General features: G+C 43.6%; 1 protein-coding gene across 3 annotated transcripts; it reads right to left on the bottom strand.

Moving 5' to 3' along the window:
- Positions 1-39: 39 nt before the first annotated feature.
- On the bottom strand, positions 40-16795 carry sult1st6 (sulfotransferase family 1, cytosolic sulfotransferase 6). 3 transcript variants are annotated; one of them, XM_034214668.1, is made up of 8 exons: positions 16597-16795; positions 15035-15253; positions 14463-14591; positions 14032-14129; positions 13698-13824; positions 1640-1734; positions 1385-1565; positions 40-670 (listed from the first exon to the last, which is right to left on the bottom strand). In XM_034214668.1, exons 2-8 carry the CDS (start codon positions 15219-15221, stop codon positions 558-560), a joined length of 930 nt encoding a protein of 309 aa, XP_034070559.1. In that variant the 5' UTR covers positions 15222-15253; positions 16597-16795; the 3' UTR covers positions 40-557. The 3 variants fall into 3 exon arrangements, with proteins under 3 accessions (XP_034070559.1, XP_034070557.1, XP_034070558.1); XM_034214666.1 differs by having other exon boundaries at positions 15035-15426; XM_034214667.1 differs by lacking the exon at positions 16597-16795 and having other exon boundaries at positions 15035-16250.
- Between the last annotated feature and the right edge of the window lie 407 nt (positions 16796-17202).

Consider the following 17202-nt stretch of genomic DNA (forward strand, 5'->3'; position numbering starts at 1 on the left):
TGTGTTTTTGTGTCCTCTGTCCATTTTCATAAGATTGACTTTCCAGCTCATTACTTTTATTCTAGTCTTTGTTGCTCGTGTCTCGTGCAGCCTCCCTTCTCTGGCTGGGCTTTGTACAGTGTGGTGTAGGGTTGCAAAATGGCTTCATATGGGCAGAAAAAGCACATGCCTCCAGCTGCAAGTGCTCTCTACGGGCTCCATGCAAACAGACTGTTGGAGGTGTCATGTCATAAAATGGGCATGTCCACTCAGTCACAACACTTTTGGTCTTATATATTGTTTACGTGATAAGCTGCAATAAAGTGATGATTAAAAACTCAAGTCCTTGTATCATGGAGCACATTTTTATTGATTCTTTAAACATACTTTTGAATGGTTTTCCTCTTAATCTAAACACTAGCAATTAACACCTGAGCTGAAACTTATTTATTTTTACTCTGCTGGTTTGGTTTTGAGCTCCTGTCAAATTTTCTGACAGTCTTTCTGTCTTCCCTGAATCAGTACTTCATTCTTTGGTTTATAAGGCGGCATTAGTTTGGTATAAAACCCAACATCCTTTAGATGAGGCTCCTAAATGGTATATTGACGTCCTTCATCTTCTTGTCATAATCTTCGGCAAACATCTTTGATTGCTCGGGTGTGAAATGGTTTCTCCAATCCCCCACTTGACCTGAAAACGCAGAAGAGAAGAAAAAAAGTGTTAGATATGAAGATCAATATACAGTTTGTGGAAATAAGCAATAATCTATGGTGCAAGTTCTTAAATGATTCGCTCAAATGGCGTTTATTGTTGAACAGAAGTGCTGCAACTTTCCTTATCGACTATGTTAATTGGTTGTTTAGTGTAACAAGTATTAGAAAACAGAGGAAATGTCCCACACTAACAATCCCCAAAGACAAAACTTTAAAAATGACTATAATACATGAAAAAAAAAAACAATAACTAAAATAATCTCATTTTAATATCCAGTCTAAAGATAATAAATCCAGTTTTGTTCACCAGTGGTCATTGTTTATTAAATAAAAAAGTGAATAATGCTCTAGGGGGTGCTGCTGTGTTGTACACAGCTAAGGAAAGTGCAGGGAGAACAGAATATTACACAAAATATTAAAAGAGTAGTGTTTTCTTTTTAAATAATATTGGCAGCTTAAACAATTTTATTATTATAAGATATTTGTGGTATTTTGTCAGCCCTTCTCGCTGTGTGTTAACAGACGTGAGAAGAGGTGTAAATGATATATTATTCCCTCAATGCAGATCACTCTTTCACTTTTTAAACCTGGAGCTTCAAAGGTGTTACATGTTCAGACTTGCTCATACCTTTATTATTATTATTATTATTATTATTATGATCAATATATGGTTTTGGATTGATTGAGGCACCTTTTCTCATGAAGGGGGAGACGGAGTTATCAAAAACATGCGTTGGGATGCAGGAGTAGTTGGCCATGGGGTTCTCCTTCATTATCTCAAAAGAAGTAAGCTCCACAATCCGGCTGATGACCTCATCCGAGAGCGACAGGTCCAGGTACTTCATGATGCGCTCCACCTCACGCCGAGGATTCTGGGAGAGCAAACGTGATGGTAAGAGTTTGTACATCATGCTTTGTATTATAGAGTCCATTATGTTCTCTGTACCTCTTTCATGTCCTCATAGAAGAGGTACAGGATGTTCCTCTTCTCTCTCTCCTTCCAGTAACCTTTCACATGGTCGTACCACGAGCCCCACGCCACTGCAGAGACAAAATGCATCAATCACTGTTCATGGTAACAGGCCAGTAAAAGGTAAGGTGTTTTTTGCTGTACATCTGTATATCAATCATAAGTCATTGACTTTTGGGTTGCCAGGTTGTTCTATTAACTGATTAACAATGGGCCTCCAAGCACAGATTTTCAAAAGGCCCCACTGCCTACATAAAAGCAATGCACACAGACATTTGCTTACAGTTAAATACAAAAACAGTATGCATGATGTTCAGTAAACGACCAGTCAAAATCGAAGGATCCAATGTGTTTTTAAACAGAGCAGAAATAGAACTAGTCCCACACCTCAAGTATCTTGGAGTCATAATGGACTCGAACTTGACTTTTAAGAAACATATTGGCGGTGGTGGCGAAGTCGATAGGGACTTGGCTTGGTAGGTCACCAGTTCAAGTCCCGGCAAGACCAAGTGCTACCGAGGTGTCCCTGAGCAAGGCACCGTTCCCTACACTGCTCCCCGGGCGCCTTTCAAAATGGCAGCACACTGCTCCTAACACAGGATGAAAGTATCCAATACCATTAAATTCAACTTGCAACATTTTAAACAAATTAGACCTTTCTTAACTGTCAATGCTGCAAAGTCATACCTCCACTGCATGACTCTATCCCACATTGAATACTGTTTGACATACTGGTCGTTTGCTTGTGCCACAAACCTGAAACCAATAGAACAGCTGTACAAGAGAGCTATCAAGGTGTTTGACAGAAAGTCAACTTCATACCACCACTGTACCATCCTTGAAAAACACAATTTCTTGAGTTTTGACAATTTTAAGTCTTTTAAAAGTACGTGTTTTTTTATAAATGTTTACATGGACTGGCCCCCCCCCCCCCCCCCCCTTAGGGGAATTCATCCACAAAAAACACACTGGACGCTGCACTAGGTCAGAAACCAGAGGAGACTGTGAGGTCCACCGTAGACGGACCACTTTCGGTCAAAATGTTCAATCAATTAAGGGCAGCTCATTGTGGAATAGCCTCCCAACTGAGATACGGGATTGTCCCACTTTGAACAGTTTTAAAGGTCAACTAAAAGAATGGTTCAGAAACAAACAAAACGTGCAATCACCGCTAAATGCACTTTAATATAGGGGTGTATCTCCTCTTGCAACACATCCTCACTCCCAGGTCGGCCTATGTTGACGTTATGTCAAGTCCCCTGTGTCGGCTTTTTCCAACGCAAGGGGGGGGGCCTTAGCGTCCATTTTCAACGCAAGGGAGGGGCCCTTAGCGTCCATTTTCAGCTTTCCGGGATGTCCATATGCTTCTATGGACGCTCATGGAAGCACGGCATTCGTTTGTGTCGGCTGCCCTTAAAGGCAATGTGAGCGTCCATTCTCATTGGATAACGGAGAATTGTACACCCGGAAGTAAGTATTCCCCTTACTGTCGATTGATTTTACAGTGATATTTGCACTACTCATCGACTAAAAAACACCAGATTATCCTTGTTAATTACACAACATTGATTGGTTTAAATTGTGTGCAATGCTTTTGTATTTTTCCCTTCGATTCGGAGAAACAAATATCTTTTCGGAGTAAAGGATGGCAGAAGACAATACACTACCCAGAATCCCCAGCTATCGTTTGGACTACACCATGTGCTCTGTTTGACAAACCCCGTGATAGTCCTCAAGCTCTGTGATTGGAGAGTGTGCTCCGAGGGTTACGCCTAGCCTCGAACAGCACTTGAAATGGGATGGAACCACAGCAGACTGTCCAAAACTGGATTTGAATGGGTTCACCGCGTCCCCCCCCTCCCCCACCCCGTCCCCAGAACTACACATGCTGGCTATTCTGTTTCGCAACATGTTCTCTATCTATGGCACGTCTCTACTGGGAGTTGTAGTTTTAAAAGACGTTTTCGTATTTCCCATAATAAGAAGTTGCCAGTATTAAACTGTGTACATCCCTGGAGGTTTAGGGGGTAGGAAACACTCAAATTTAAAACATATAATTAATAAATGGGTGAAAATGGCTTGTGCCCATAATGGGCAGCATTAATATATATACACACATGCCAGCTAAGGTCAGAAGAGCTTTATTTAACAGCTGGTCTTATGTTTGTGACCCCTGTTGTTAATTGATAACATTACATTAATTGAGAAGCCTGAAACATGCACTTGTCAAGGTTGTTGTGCACCGTCAAAAGTGCTAGTCAATCATGTTTCATGTTTATTTTGTATTGTTTTTCACTTCATGTTTTGTTTTTGTCACGTCTCATTTCAGGTCCCTTGACTCCCTTTCCTCATGTGTTCTCCCGCCCTCATCAGTATCAGCCCCGCCCCTGATTGTGTTCACCTGTGTCTTGTTGTTGAGTGTTTAAATTCCCCAGTCTCCCAGCGTTCAGTGTCAGTTCGTCTTGTCCTGTCCTGTCCCCATGACAGAGCTATGCTCTTCAGCTCGTTTTGATTCAAAGCCTATGTTGGCTCCTGAAACTTATTATAAGTTTAGTTCCTCACGTTGTGAGTGATTTTCTGTTTTGCCTTGCTCAAACCTTTTTTGTCATCTCTTAAGAGTGATCTTCTTTTGTTACCTTTTTTGTGCAAATAAAGTATCTTAATTGTACTTTACCTTTGGCTCCCGGGTCATGCATTTGAGTCCTTATCCTTGTGTAACCAAGTTCATAACAAAGGTTCAGAGGCAAATTTTGCAAATATGGCAGTAGCCATCGATCAGCTTAAGATAAGATATACTTTATTGATCCCAAGTTGGAACATTTGCGTTACATCAGCATGTGTAACAGTTGTAAATATGCAGTGGTGTTTATTTGTAAATCATTTAGTATAATCACACAAATTCTGTGTTTTATATTTAACAATTCTGTGTTCTTTATTTATTGATTGTTCAATACCTGACAAGGCCGGAGATGAAATATCTACATACATCTTATAAGAGTATAATACATTATGTATAATATCAGTTAAAATAAGTGCTTCAACATAGTTAACATTGCTGGAGGTATGCACAAATATTGATAGATGTCTTGTAATGCACTATTGAGGAACCTGCGACCCAAGTTTTTCATTCAATGCATAACTACACCATAGTTGTGTGGGCCTATATGATATGTCAATAAACCTTAGAAAATCTTGAAAGGGATGTGCAAAATAGTCATTATATACAGTCTTTAATTAACTATTAGTAGAGAATAACGAGTAATTAATATACTTTATAGCAGTGGCGAGCCGTGACTTTTATACCTAGGCCCTCTGACCCCCCCTGAGCCATCATGAACAAACTTATGCTAATCATAAATCTATCGATCATAAATCTATCGATTAGATAATAATAAAAGTAGGGTAGACATGTGGATATTATCCGGCTGAACAAAACGTGCATTTATCTAACAGGTTTGTTTCCCACAGACCTTATTTCAAGCTATTTTCCAAAATCCTATGGAGAAATCCCATTGCTCTCTGTCGAGGGAATCCGAACGCAGCTTACTCCCGGGTTTTAGGACGCGTCACTGCACCACTTGCATAGACCTCACAGCGGGCGGAACTTGTCATAAAATCCGCGAAAATAAAGCCCGCCCATTTAAAGGGAAGATATGATTGGTCAATTGTACTGTCTCTTGACATTACTCTCTCATTGAGTTACTATAGCTGGCCCTCTGTGAATCTACAGAGGGACCAACAAGCTCTCCCGTCTTCACATAACTCGCAGAGACGGCATTTAACCCTTCACATTCCAACAGAAACTGAACAGGCAGATTCGAAGGATTTATTTATTTGGAAATGTTATTTTAAATACAATTAAATCAAGTTATTTTGGTAAAACAAAAAATGTAACAAGAAAAAAATATTTGTAAAAATATATTTTTTTAAATGTTTTTTTTTTAATGTTTTCAAATATTATTTTTTAGAATATCTTAGGCCCTCACAGAGGGCCTAGAGGGCCCTGACTGCTCGCCACTGCTTTATAGGGATCCTATTAATATCTAATAATAAATATAATGAAATTCAATAACATGCTTTAACCACTAGGTGTACCTTTATATCAGCTGTGCACCTTTATGGTGTAAATACAGCCTATCTACCAATTGAATCAAATATAAAAGTCAGCCGAATAAGTGTTGATACTGCAAGGAGACGTATTGTGTGAAAATAAATGTAAGATGTTGTTTAATGGCTGATATATTTATGATCCACGTCACGTTTTCAGTTCCTCATGTTTGTCTAGAAGTCTTCTCATCAGGGCTCTATAAATACAGAACTACGGCAGATATGTAATATTTAATGCAGCCGAACCGTGTATTACAATGCCGTTATGTGATGACTTTTCAAAGAGAAAAGCAAGCACACTCGGAATAAAGTATTATTAAAAAAAATAAAAATGTTTTCGGTCTGTTTCCGGTATTTGTTAATGACGATGTGCTGTGAGATGTGAGACTGGAATTGCACGGGGGAAAATAACGTAGGCTATCTTTAGATGCGGATTTTGTTAAACTAATATGTTTGCGCTGTGGACCAACACTATACATTGACGGGGAAGGGGGTAGCAATAAAGATAACACCATTAAACAGTTACACAACATAACAGAAATACTGGTACTTGCTTACCATGCTGCGAATGGATCTGGCCCTTCGTACATCCGGGACATGGTTAAACCGTACACCCCAGCGCGTGCACTACGCTCTGCATCAGCCAAACGACTCGCTGCGCCCTCGCTGCGAGGGGGACCTAAGTTCCCATCGGCAAAAACACGTGGGTTTGCTATCCTGGCTCCAAGATGGTGGAATGAGCTCCCCATTGACATCAGGACAGCAGATAGCTTGCACATCTTCCGGCGCAGAATGAAAACTCATCTCTTTCGACTCCACTTCGAGCGATAGAACTATTACCAAAGCACTTATATACTAATAAAGGACTGGCTTATCTAAAGCCAGTTGAGTAGCACTTGAAATGTTTGGCTCTATGAAACCTGATGTACTTATATGATTCTGTTTTCTTCAAGGTTGTGTCTTCCTGGTCGAATGTACTTATTGTAAGTCGCTTTGGATAAAAGCGTCAGCTAAATGCAATGTAATAGTAATAATAATAAAAATAATATCTATAGCAGCGTCCCTAGCAACCACCTTGGTAACAATGAAAACGTTCTATGGACGCAATTTCCTGAAGTAATCTTCGTAATAACTAGCAAACTAAAGATCATGTACATCCACTGCACACATAATCTGAAATAACAACTCATATTTCTCGCATCAAATGACATCAAAACGCATTTTAATGGCCAAACTAACTTTAAAATAGGCATTTTTCACCGAGAATAAAACGAAGTTCGGCCATGTTTTTTTTCTGCAGGGAGAAATTTGAAGATCACGTGACATAGACGCCAGCCATTGGAATGAATGGTGGGAAAAAAAATGGGGTTTGTCAAACAGAGCACATGGTGTAGTCCTAAACGATAGCTGGGGATTCTGGGTAGTGTAGTGTCTTCTGCCATCCTTTACTCCGAAAAAATATTTGTTTCTCCGAATCGAAGGGGAAAAATACAAAAGCATTGCACACAATTTAAACCAATCAATGTTGTGTAATTAACAAGGATAATCTGGTGTTTTTTTAGTCGATGAGTAGTGCAGATATCACTGTAAAATCAATCAACAGTAAGGGGAATACTTACTTCCGGGTGTACTATTCTCCGTTATCCAATGAGAATGGACGCTCACATTGCCTTTAAGGGCAGCCGACACAAACGAATGCCTTGCTTCCATGAGCGTCATTACCAGTAGAAATACATTGCTTTTAAAATCGTGCTGGGCAACACGAAAAAAAGGGGAAAATCGTGTTGGTGAACACGAATCAATAGATTAAAAATCGTGTTGGTGAACACGAATCAATAGATTAAAAATCGTGTTGGTGAACACGAATCAATAGATTAAAAATCGTGTTGGTGAACACGAAATGCCATGAGACTGGGTTGATATATATATATATATATGGCGCTGACCCAAACAACACTGATAAAGGAGGAGGCGGCCTAAAAAGTGACGTGGGGAATGCAAGGACAACACCACAGACGGATATTATCTTGATTGGAGATGCCATGACAAAGCATGTGAAACTTGCACAAGCAGATCATATCTGTGTGAGCAACACATCTGTCGAGGACCTGTCATCAGTGATACCAGAAATCCTCAAAGATAAACCAAACCGCACCAAGATTGTCATCCACACTTTTTTTTTGCACAAAAAAACTGGCACTGAGACACTTAAAAAACATTTCATCAAGCTACTGAATACACTAACCGAACATCAGGATGTATCCATCAGTGGACCAATTGCTTGCTATCGTAGAGGAAAAGAGGCATTCAGTCGACTCCTGTCTTTCAACACCTGGCTGGCATCTGTCTGTCACTCACACAAACAGATTCATTGACAATTTCAATATGTTCTGGAATTGTGGGGACCGCTTTGCATCTGATGGACTTCACCCAAATTATAGAGGTTCTCCACTACTAACAGCAAACATCAGTCACATGCTCTTGACCTCCTTAAGTGGACAGAATCAAGCCCCAATCTCTGCTCCATCTAAATCGAATGACACAACCTCTTGCATGGACACAAGCAACCCACTGACTTGCACGAAACAACATCTTGAACTCAGTGCAATCTCAGTGGACTCACTGCCCGAAGAAAAACAACGATAGTACAGATGCCATGCCATCTCCAACATACCAGTAATCTTAACCAGTCAATGGCATGGTAAAAACTATGCACCATCTAATAGGCCTGCACGTGCCGTTAACCTCAAAGTTATCAAAGTCCAGCCAAAGCAGATCTCCTCTCATGACATAGAAGTCCAACAAATAAAATTAGCCCTCCTAAATGTCAGATCTCTGAATAATAAAATCTTTTTAGTTAATGACCTGATTAAAGAAAATAACTTGGATTGCATCTGCTTAGTGGAGACATGGCTTAATAACGACACAGCTACATCAATAATGATAGAGACCTGTCCACCAAACTATAGCTTTTATCAATTGCCCAGAAAGAACCGAAGAGGAGGAGGGGTTGCAGCCATTTTTTGCTCAACATTTTTGTTCAGAATAACATAACTAGGTGAGTTCATGTCGATGGAATATCTAGCCATTGAACTAAAAACTGAATCAACCATAATTGTCACAATATACCGTCCACCTAGACACTCACCATTATTTATACAAGAGTTCTCTGAATTGATCTCATTATGTGTCACCAGTTACGATAAGGTCACCTGAATATTCATATAAATAAAAAAGCGGACTCCAAAGCTATAGAGCTTGCAAATCTACTAGATAGCTTTGATCTAACACAGCATATAATAAATGCAACTCACCGACATGGTAATACATTAGACTTAGTGATAACAACTGGACTAAACATCAATAATATCTCAATAACTGAGCTACCTCTCTCTGACCATCACTGTATATTCTTTGATGCTGAAATAACCCTTACTAAAACAAAAAAAAGAAGTCATAGTTCAAAAAAGGCTCCTTAACGACAAAGCTGAATCAAAGTTCACCGATCTCATCAGACTCTATGAACCACACAGTCACGACAGCTCTCTGAATGAAATGGTAGAACATCTCAATGATGCACTATCATCTGTATTAAATTCTGTTGCCCCACTAAAAAGAAATCGACAAGCAAAGCCTCCCCCTGGTTGAACTATAATGTTGTCGAGGAAGAAAAAAGGAAATGTCGTGCAGCAGAGAGAAAATGGAGGAAAACAAAAACCACTATCTGCTGTGATATCTACAAATATGCTTTAACTGCATATAACAGAACCATCAGACTAGCAAGGAAAGATTATTTTTCCAATATTATCACAGAAAATGCCGGAAATTCCAGTCCTTTTCTCCACTATCGATCAGCTGCTAAACACTGTCTCTGCCCCCCCCCCCCACCCTCCTGAACAGCTAAATGTGAGGAATTTGCTCTGTTTTTTGAGAACAAAATAACTTCAATCAGAGCTAGTATCAATACTAGTGGAGGTGGAGATGAAACCGATCTCAGTAGAGTATGTAATGTAACTTTACATGGATCACACTAAGCGAACTGTGTAAAACTGTCTCAGAAGCAAACTCCACAACCTCAGACATTGATCCTATCCCCACAAAACTCTTTAAGCGAGTGTTTGATAGCATCTCCAGTCCTGGACCTTATAAACACATCCCTTAAAACTGGCATCTTCCCTGATGCCTTTAAAACAGCTGTTGTAAAGCCTCTATTAAAGAAACCTAAATTGGATAACAACACAGTAGCAAACCACAGACCAATATCAAATCTACCATTTATCAGTAAAATATTGGAAAGAATTGTCTCAGTCCAAATCAATTCCTTTCTTAAAGAAAACAACATCTTAGAAGTATTTCAGTCAGGTTTCAGAAAATACCACAGTACGGAAACTGCACTCACAAAGGTAATTGGTGACATCAGACTCAACTCTGATGCAAATAAAATCTCCATCCTTATCCTATTAGATCTCAGTGCAGCTTTCGATACTATTGATCACAACATCCTAATAAATCGACTTGAAAAGCTTATTGGTTTCTCTGGTTGCGTGTTGAACTGGATCGAAACATATATCAGAGGAAGGATGTTCTACATTAGTCTAGGAGGCCATACATCAGAGAAACATGAAAGCCGCTACGGGGTTGCACAAGGGAGCTGTTTAGGTCCATTACTCTTTTCTTTCTATATGTTACCGCTCGGCGACATCAGAGAATATGGTATAGATTTCCACAGCTATGCGGATGATACACAATTGTACATATCCGCTGAACCAAATGATGTGACAGCCATAAACTCCATTACCAACTGCAATAAACAAATGGATGAACGATAACTTTCTTAAATTGAATGAGGACAAAACTGAAGTCCTACTTGTTGGCCCCAAATCAAAAAGAGAGATGCTAACAAATAATCTAGGAAGTTTAACCACTTGGATTAAACCGGAGGTGACAAGTCTCGGTGTCATCATACCACGTTTCTCACAGGGCGTCATGGATTGAAGAACAATTGTTTCATATCACTAGGCCACCAGGGTGGGTGGAGGGGGTCAGGAGGACGGGACTGAGCTGACCGCACAGCAGAGGACCAGGAAGGGATCTCGGGCGGACGGCCCGGGGGCAAGGCAGAGTTCAAAAAGGGGGATTCGGGCGGACGGCCCGGGGGCAAGGCAGAGTCTAAGGTGGGGGACTCAGGCGGCCGAGCATGAGGGCGAAGGCAGCGGCAGGAAGAGTCAGGGGGCCGGGCTCGAGGACGAGGGCAGCGGCAGGAAGAGTCAGGGGGCCGGGCTCGAGGACGAGGGCAGCGGCAGGAAGAGTCAGGGGGCCGGGATCGCGGGCGAAGACCGAGGCTCTCAGGGGGCCGGGCTCGAGGGCGAAGACCAGAGAGCTCCGGAGGCCGGGCAGGAAGGCGCTGACGGGCCAGCGCCGGAGGCCGGGCAGGACCCGGTGTCGGCCGGACAGGAACCGGAGCTGGTGGGACAGGCCTCGGCAGGTTCCCCCACGGAAGAGGACCAGGACACGGGATTGGCAGGACCCCCGGCGAGACAGAGGATGGCGGGGCCTCCAACGGAACAGGACAAGGGGTTGGTAGGACCCCCGGCAGGAGAGTAGTCGGCGGGGCCTCCAATGGCACAGGACAAAGGGTTGGCAGGACCCCCGGCAGGAGAGTAGTCGGCGGGGCCTCCAATGGCACAGGACAAAGGGTTGGCAGGACCCCCGGCAGGAGAGTAGTCGGCGGGGCCTCCAACGGCACAGGACAAAGGGTTGGCAGGACCCCCGGCAGGAGAGTAGACAGCGGGACCTCCAACGAGACAGGACAAAGGGTTGGCAGGACCCCCGGCAGGAGAGTAGTCGGCGGGACCTCCAACGAGACAGGACAAGGAGCTGGCAGGATCCCCGGCAGGAGAGTAGACGGCGGGACCTCCAACGGGACAGACATACGATTGGTAGGACCCCCGGCAGAGGAGTAGTCGACGGGGCCTCCAACGGGACAGGACATGGAGTTGGCAGGACCCCCAGCGGAACCTCCAACGGACCAGGACATTGGGTAGGGACTTGAGACGTGACTCGAGAGGGGACTCGAGAGGAGACTCGAGAGGAGACTCGAGAGGGGAACCAAGGGGGAACTTCGAGAGGGGACTCGAGAGGGTAACTAGAGAGGGGACTCGAGGAGAGACTAGAGGAGGGACTAGAGGAGGAACTAGAGAAGGGAACTCGAGAGGGGACTCGCGAGGGGAACTAGAGGAGGGAACTAAAGAAGGGACTAGAGAGGGGACTAAAGGAGGGACTAGAGGAGGGACTAAAGGAGGGAACTCGAGAGGGAACTCGAGAGGAGACTGGAGAGGGGAGGGGACTCGGGTAGGAACTCGAGAGGGGACTCGGGTAGGAACTTGAGAGGGGACTCGGGTAGGAACTTGAGAGGGAACTTGTGTCGGTCGGTACGCCGACAGGACACGGGGAGCTGGCGTCGTCTGGGGAGCCAGCAGGAGACGAGGTGCTGGAGTCGGCCGGTACGCCGACAAGACTCGGGGAGCTGGCATCGGCTGGGGAGCCAGCAGGAGACGAGGTGCTGGAGTCGGCCGGTACGCCGACAAGACTCGGGGAGCTGGCGTCGGCTGGGGAGCCAGCAGGAGACGAGGTGCTGGAGTCGGGACCATGACTGCTGGAGCCGGTACTTGAGCCGGAACCATGGCTGGAACTGGGGCCGGAACCACGGCTGCTGGGCCCGGTACTTGAGCCAGAATCATGGCTCGAACTGGGGCCGGAACCATGGCTGTATGGGCCAGCTTTGGTGCAGGGACCACGGTTGTAAGATCCAGTTCTGGAGCCGGAAACATGGCTGTAAGGTCCGGAGCTGAAGCCTGGATCATGGCTGTGTGGGCCGGTTTTGGAGCCGGAAACATGGCTGCTGGGGCCGGCACTGGAGCCGGAACCATGGCTGCTGGGCAAGGAACCGGAACACGGATCCATGGCTGTGTGGGGTGGTACTGGAGCACGGTACCATGGCTATGTGGGATGGTACTGGAGCACGGAACCATGGCTGCTGGGTCCTGTACTGGAGCCGGAACCATGGCTGCTGGGGCTCGGGCTGCTAGCCTGGCCTTGCGACGACTCCTCTTAGCAGCCTCCTGAATACTCCGTGGACCTCCATAAGCCTGACGAGTTCCGGAATACGACTCCTGGACAGGAGCAGAAACTGGGGCAGAAGCACGGGTTGACTTCAGGCGGAACCCACCAAGGCGTATGGTGCCAGGTTGGGAATTGGGAGACAGGGAGCTAGCATGCCTGGGGCTAGCAGGCCGGGAATCACATGCTTGAAGGAAGTCCAAAATCCAGTCAGGTAAAAACTCAACAAAACATGGTTTCTCTGCTGCCAACCGGAGCGCCTCTACCAGAGCGGCCCTCTTCTGCCGAACACTGGACGCTCCCTTCCACCAATCGAAGCAGCAAGCCAGATAGAAGGTTAAATGCCGTAATTCAACCTCCCATGGATCATCTGCTGGGTCCATTTTGTGGTCGGTTCGTACTGTCACGGTGTGTGAAGCAGGTAGGACCCAAATGCAGATTAAAGTGAGAATTCCTTTATTTCAAGGCTAGGTGCTAAACAAAGACAAAACAGAACACTCACCGACGAACTAGTCATGACACAAGACGAACCGACAAAGACAGACAGAAAAACCAGAACTTAAATACACACAAGACTAATCACAGAAACAAGACACAGGTGAGGAGGGAGGAGAAAACACAGGGACACCAGGTGAACACAATCGGGTAAATTAGACACACCAGGGAAACTAACGACCGGGAACCACAGACAGATTTAAACAAGACACAACGCAGACAGAAACAGGCAAGACAGGAAGTGAAGACCTTTCAACATAAAACATGAAACAAGACAAGACAAAACACCATAAAGACAGATCGTGACACTTACACTCTCCCCTCATGAACTTGGATATGTATCCCTCCCAGGGTCCTGGCTCAGGCTGGGTCTTATTCATACAGTCAAAGTGGTAGTAGCTCACTATGTTGTCTTTGGCATTGCGTGCCACGTAGATCGTCTTTGAACACAATCAGCAGGGACATTTAAAAAGGGATTAGCAACAACAATGCAGAAAATCAGGTGACCTAAGGAGAGTTGTATGGCATTGTATTGTTCACCTCTCACCCAATTGCCCAATTGTCATGCTTTATATCAACCTTTATGGTCCCATGTAAGACGATTAAATTCACTGGAGGACTTTGCACTTATAGTCTGACAGTCTTACCTTGCACTTGTTTTCCCAAAATGCAGGAGGCAACAACTGAAAAGGCAGATGTGTCTTGATGATTCTTGGAGGATCCATGTTCTTCATAAGATCAATTCCTTCAACATAAGGTCAGGGAACAAGATTTTATTTTATTCAATTGTATGCTTATGTTTGTGAGAGTGAGTCCCACTCTTAGCATGAATGAACGTTGCTAAATCATAGATAAAGCAGGTTTTTGACTACAGTAGCCTACCATTGGGGCAAGAAAGATTTGTATGGGTTAAGGTGACATTTCTCCTGGAATTGATTGGTAACATGGCACAGAAGGACCTAGTTTGAGGATGTATTTGGAAGTCATAAATGCAGTTTAGCGTTAGCTGCTGGAACAAAGTGCTCTTGAAGATGGACTTAATTCAATTGTAAAGTAACATAACCACATGAATTCACACCTGATGGGATTGGTGGCGGGGAGACAATCTCAAGGAAAGGGCTGCGTGCCGGTGTTGGGGCTCGTTTACAGGCATCAGCATCTCCGTTGTGAAGAAGCAGGTCAACGATTTCCTGGGTCCATGTGGTCCCTAATGTGCCAGGAACACAAATGAACTCTGATTTATACAAAGATACTTTCCTTGTATTAAAGTTTGGGGTCAAATACCAGCTTACTAGTTTATGTACTTTTCCTTAAATACCTGTTTAGTTAGCTGATAGAAGTATTATTTACTTTGGTCAAAGTAGCAAAACTACTCTGTGAGAAACGGTCAAAAGTACAAAAGTATCAAAGTGAAGTTACTCATGAGTATTTTACTAATATATATTAAAATTGATCATTATGATGGCAATGGGTGTTTTGCATAGTTTGTTAAGAAGGAGCAATATTTAACATCCATATAGCCATAGTGTTGTGTAGTTTTATTCATAACAACGCTTTATAATCACAGCACAAAACTTTCAAAAGAAATACATGACACAAAGAAATGACCCTGATCAAAACTGATTTCTTTATAGAATTGGAGTGGCCTACCTGCTTTGGGGTAGGTGGCGATGAGGATGTCTGAGGGGTCAGGACGGAAAGCCCAGATAGTGTCCCAGCTGTTGGCGATATGGTTCATGAGAGGAATTCCTCTGACTGGGAGCAGAGGGAAGCGGTACAAAGAGCTGCTCGCCCTCTCAATGGCTTCATGGTACGACAACTTTTCCTCACCTGGCATGACTGCAGTTTAGGTAGTAGGCCTAAAGGAAACTAAAATCCAGAAACCAAAATGTTTCAGAAAAGGCTCGGTACGATGGTTCCTCCTGAGGTAGCTCCTCTTTTTTGTGGCTTTTGGTCCTTTGTCAAACATTCACATGCCAGCTCTCTGCAAATCGTTTACATGTCCTGGTCACTCATTCATCATCTCTGCCGTGTGTCCTTATCTGTTGGCAAGGAACCAATTGGGGTGGTCTCATTCTTTCTGTTTTTGTAAGCTGTTTGCACCAGGTTCTTGTTTGTCTGCGATCACTGGAACATGACACAGGCAGACCTACACCAAGGAGCCCTTATTCAACATTCCCAGTTACGTAGGAACTCCATTTGCTAAAAAATACTATATGAACTGCTTGAACTGTAATTAGTGGGAGGAATTTATAAATCCCCATTCAATACATTTGGCTAATTTACATCACAAACAAAGAATAGAAAAGATTGATGAACATTTAATTTGAGAGTTCAGCAAATTAGTTAATAAAAAATAGTATTTTTGTCAGACAAAATGTTGATAATAACCCACTGAAACACACCTTTGGACTCAAACTTTTATAGCAAAATAAAAACACCCAACGGCAGTAAAAGATAGCTTTGCAAAGGTCTGCTGCTGCCTTTCAGCTTTTACAAGCTTGCAAAGTTGAAACCTTTTAAATGACACAAGGAGCACTCTATTCAATCTGAAGCAGTGTATTTAGCATACACATTCCAGGATTTACAAACTCAATTTCCTGCTGAAGGTAGAAACAATATTTTTCACAGAAAACAAGGACCTCACTGACAGCCAGGTCTGTCTCAGAATTTTGTAAATTTCAGGCCATATTGATGCATGTGATAAGTTTACCACTTTTTCTCTATCCAATTACATTTGGTCCAATCCCTCCCAAAAAATGGCTCTTAATACATGTAGGAGCCAATTACATGTGGGTATAAAGGTAGGAACCTATGTGTGTTGGTGAGAGGTTCCGCCGGAAAGCCCATACAGTTTTTGACCACACACGGAGAGCACACAAACAGAGGATTAAAAACAAAGCAAAAGGTATTGTGTAAACCATAAATATCGTGTGGTGAATTAAACAAAGAAACCAGTAAAAAAGGGAAATAAATGGACTATTTCGAACTGGAAACGTTGGTTCTGACATTTAATTCGGCAGCAAACAAGGTGTGCGTCAATTACACCCACCAAGCGGATCCTCAGAGGCTTAAAGCGTTGGCTTAGCCTCTACATATAGTCAAAAACTAGCCTTTTTTGGAGTAAAATAGTCAAAAACTAGCCTTTTTTGGAGTAACACAAGAAGACATTTTTTCGTTGCGTTTATCGAACGCTGAGAGCGGCTGCTCACCTTCTACCGGACGCCGAGAGGAGGAAAACAACACGCCGGCTGCTCAGCTGTTAGCAGCCTCCTGACGCCGAGAGGAGGACGGCTACAACTCGTTTGCTCATCTGCTGCACAGGAAGGCGACAGGAGCAACGCGCTGAATGGTGCCGGGAAGCTTTTCGCCGCTTGGCACGGAACTACGTTCATCTAAGGAGGTATGTGTAGCGCGCTACAACCGGTTTAAATGGCCATAGGAATTAAGTTGTGTGCACACATAAGGGGCGTAATTCCAATGCATTGGTTGTGAAAGGGATGAACAATAAGCGCTTGTATTGTACTGATTGATTTGTGACAATCCGTTTGACTTTAAGACATTCAAATATGGAGCAGCGCGCTGCGGACATACCAGCAGCTGACAGAGCGTCAGATTACGTGCTGCCAGCAGCTGGCAAGCTGGATAGCGTGGCCAGCTGTAGTGATGCGGAAAGCACTAAGCGGGTAGTTAAACTATCTGCCAAAGCACTTGCGGAAAAACTTGAGAGGTTGCAACATGGCAGAAAGGCTAAGCTAAATAAAGCTAGCAAATTAAGAACAAATATAAAAGATTTGATGTTAAGTGGTGAACATGCT

Source organism: Gymnodraco acuticeps, unplaced genomic scaffold (assembly GCF_902827175.1).
Source record: "Gymnodraco acuticeps unplaced genomic scaffold, fGymAcu1.1, whole genome shotgun sequence".
NCBI lineage: Eukaryota > Metazoa > Chordata > Actinopteri > Perciformes > Bathydraconidae > Gymnodraco > Gymnodraco acuticeps.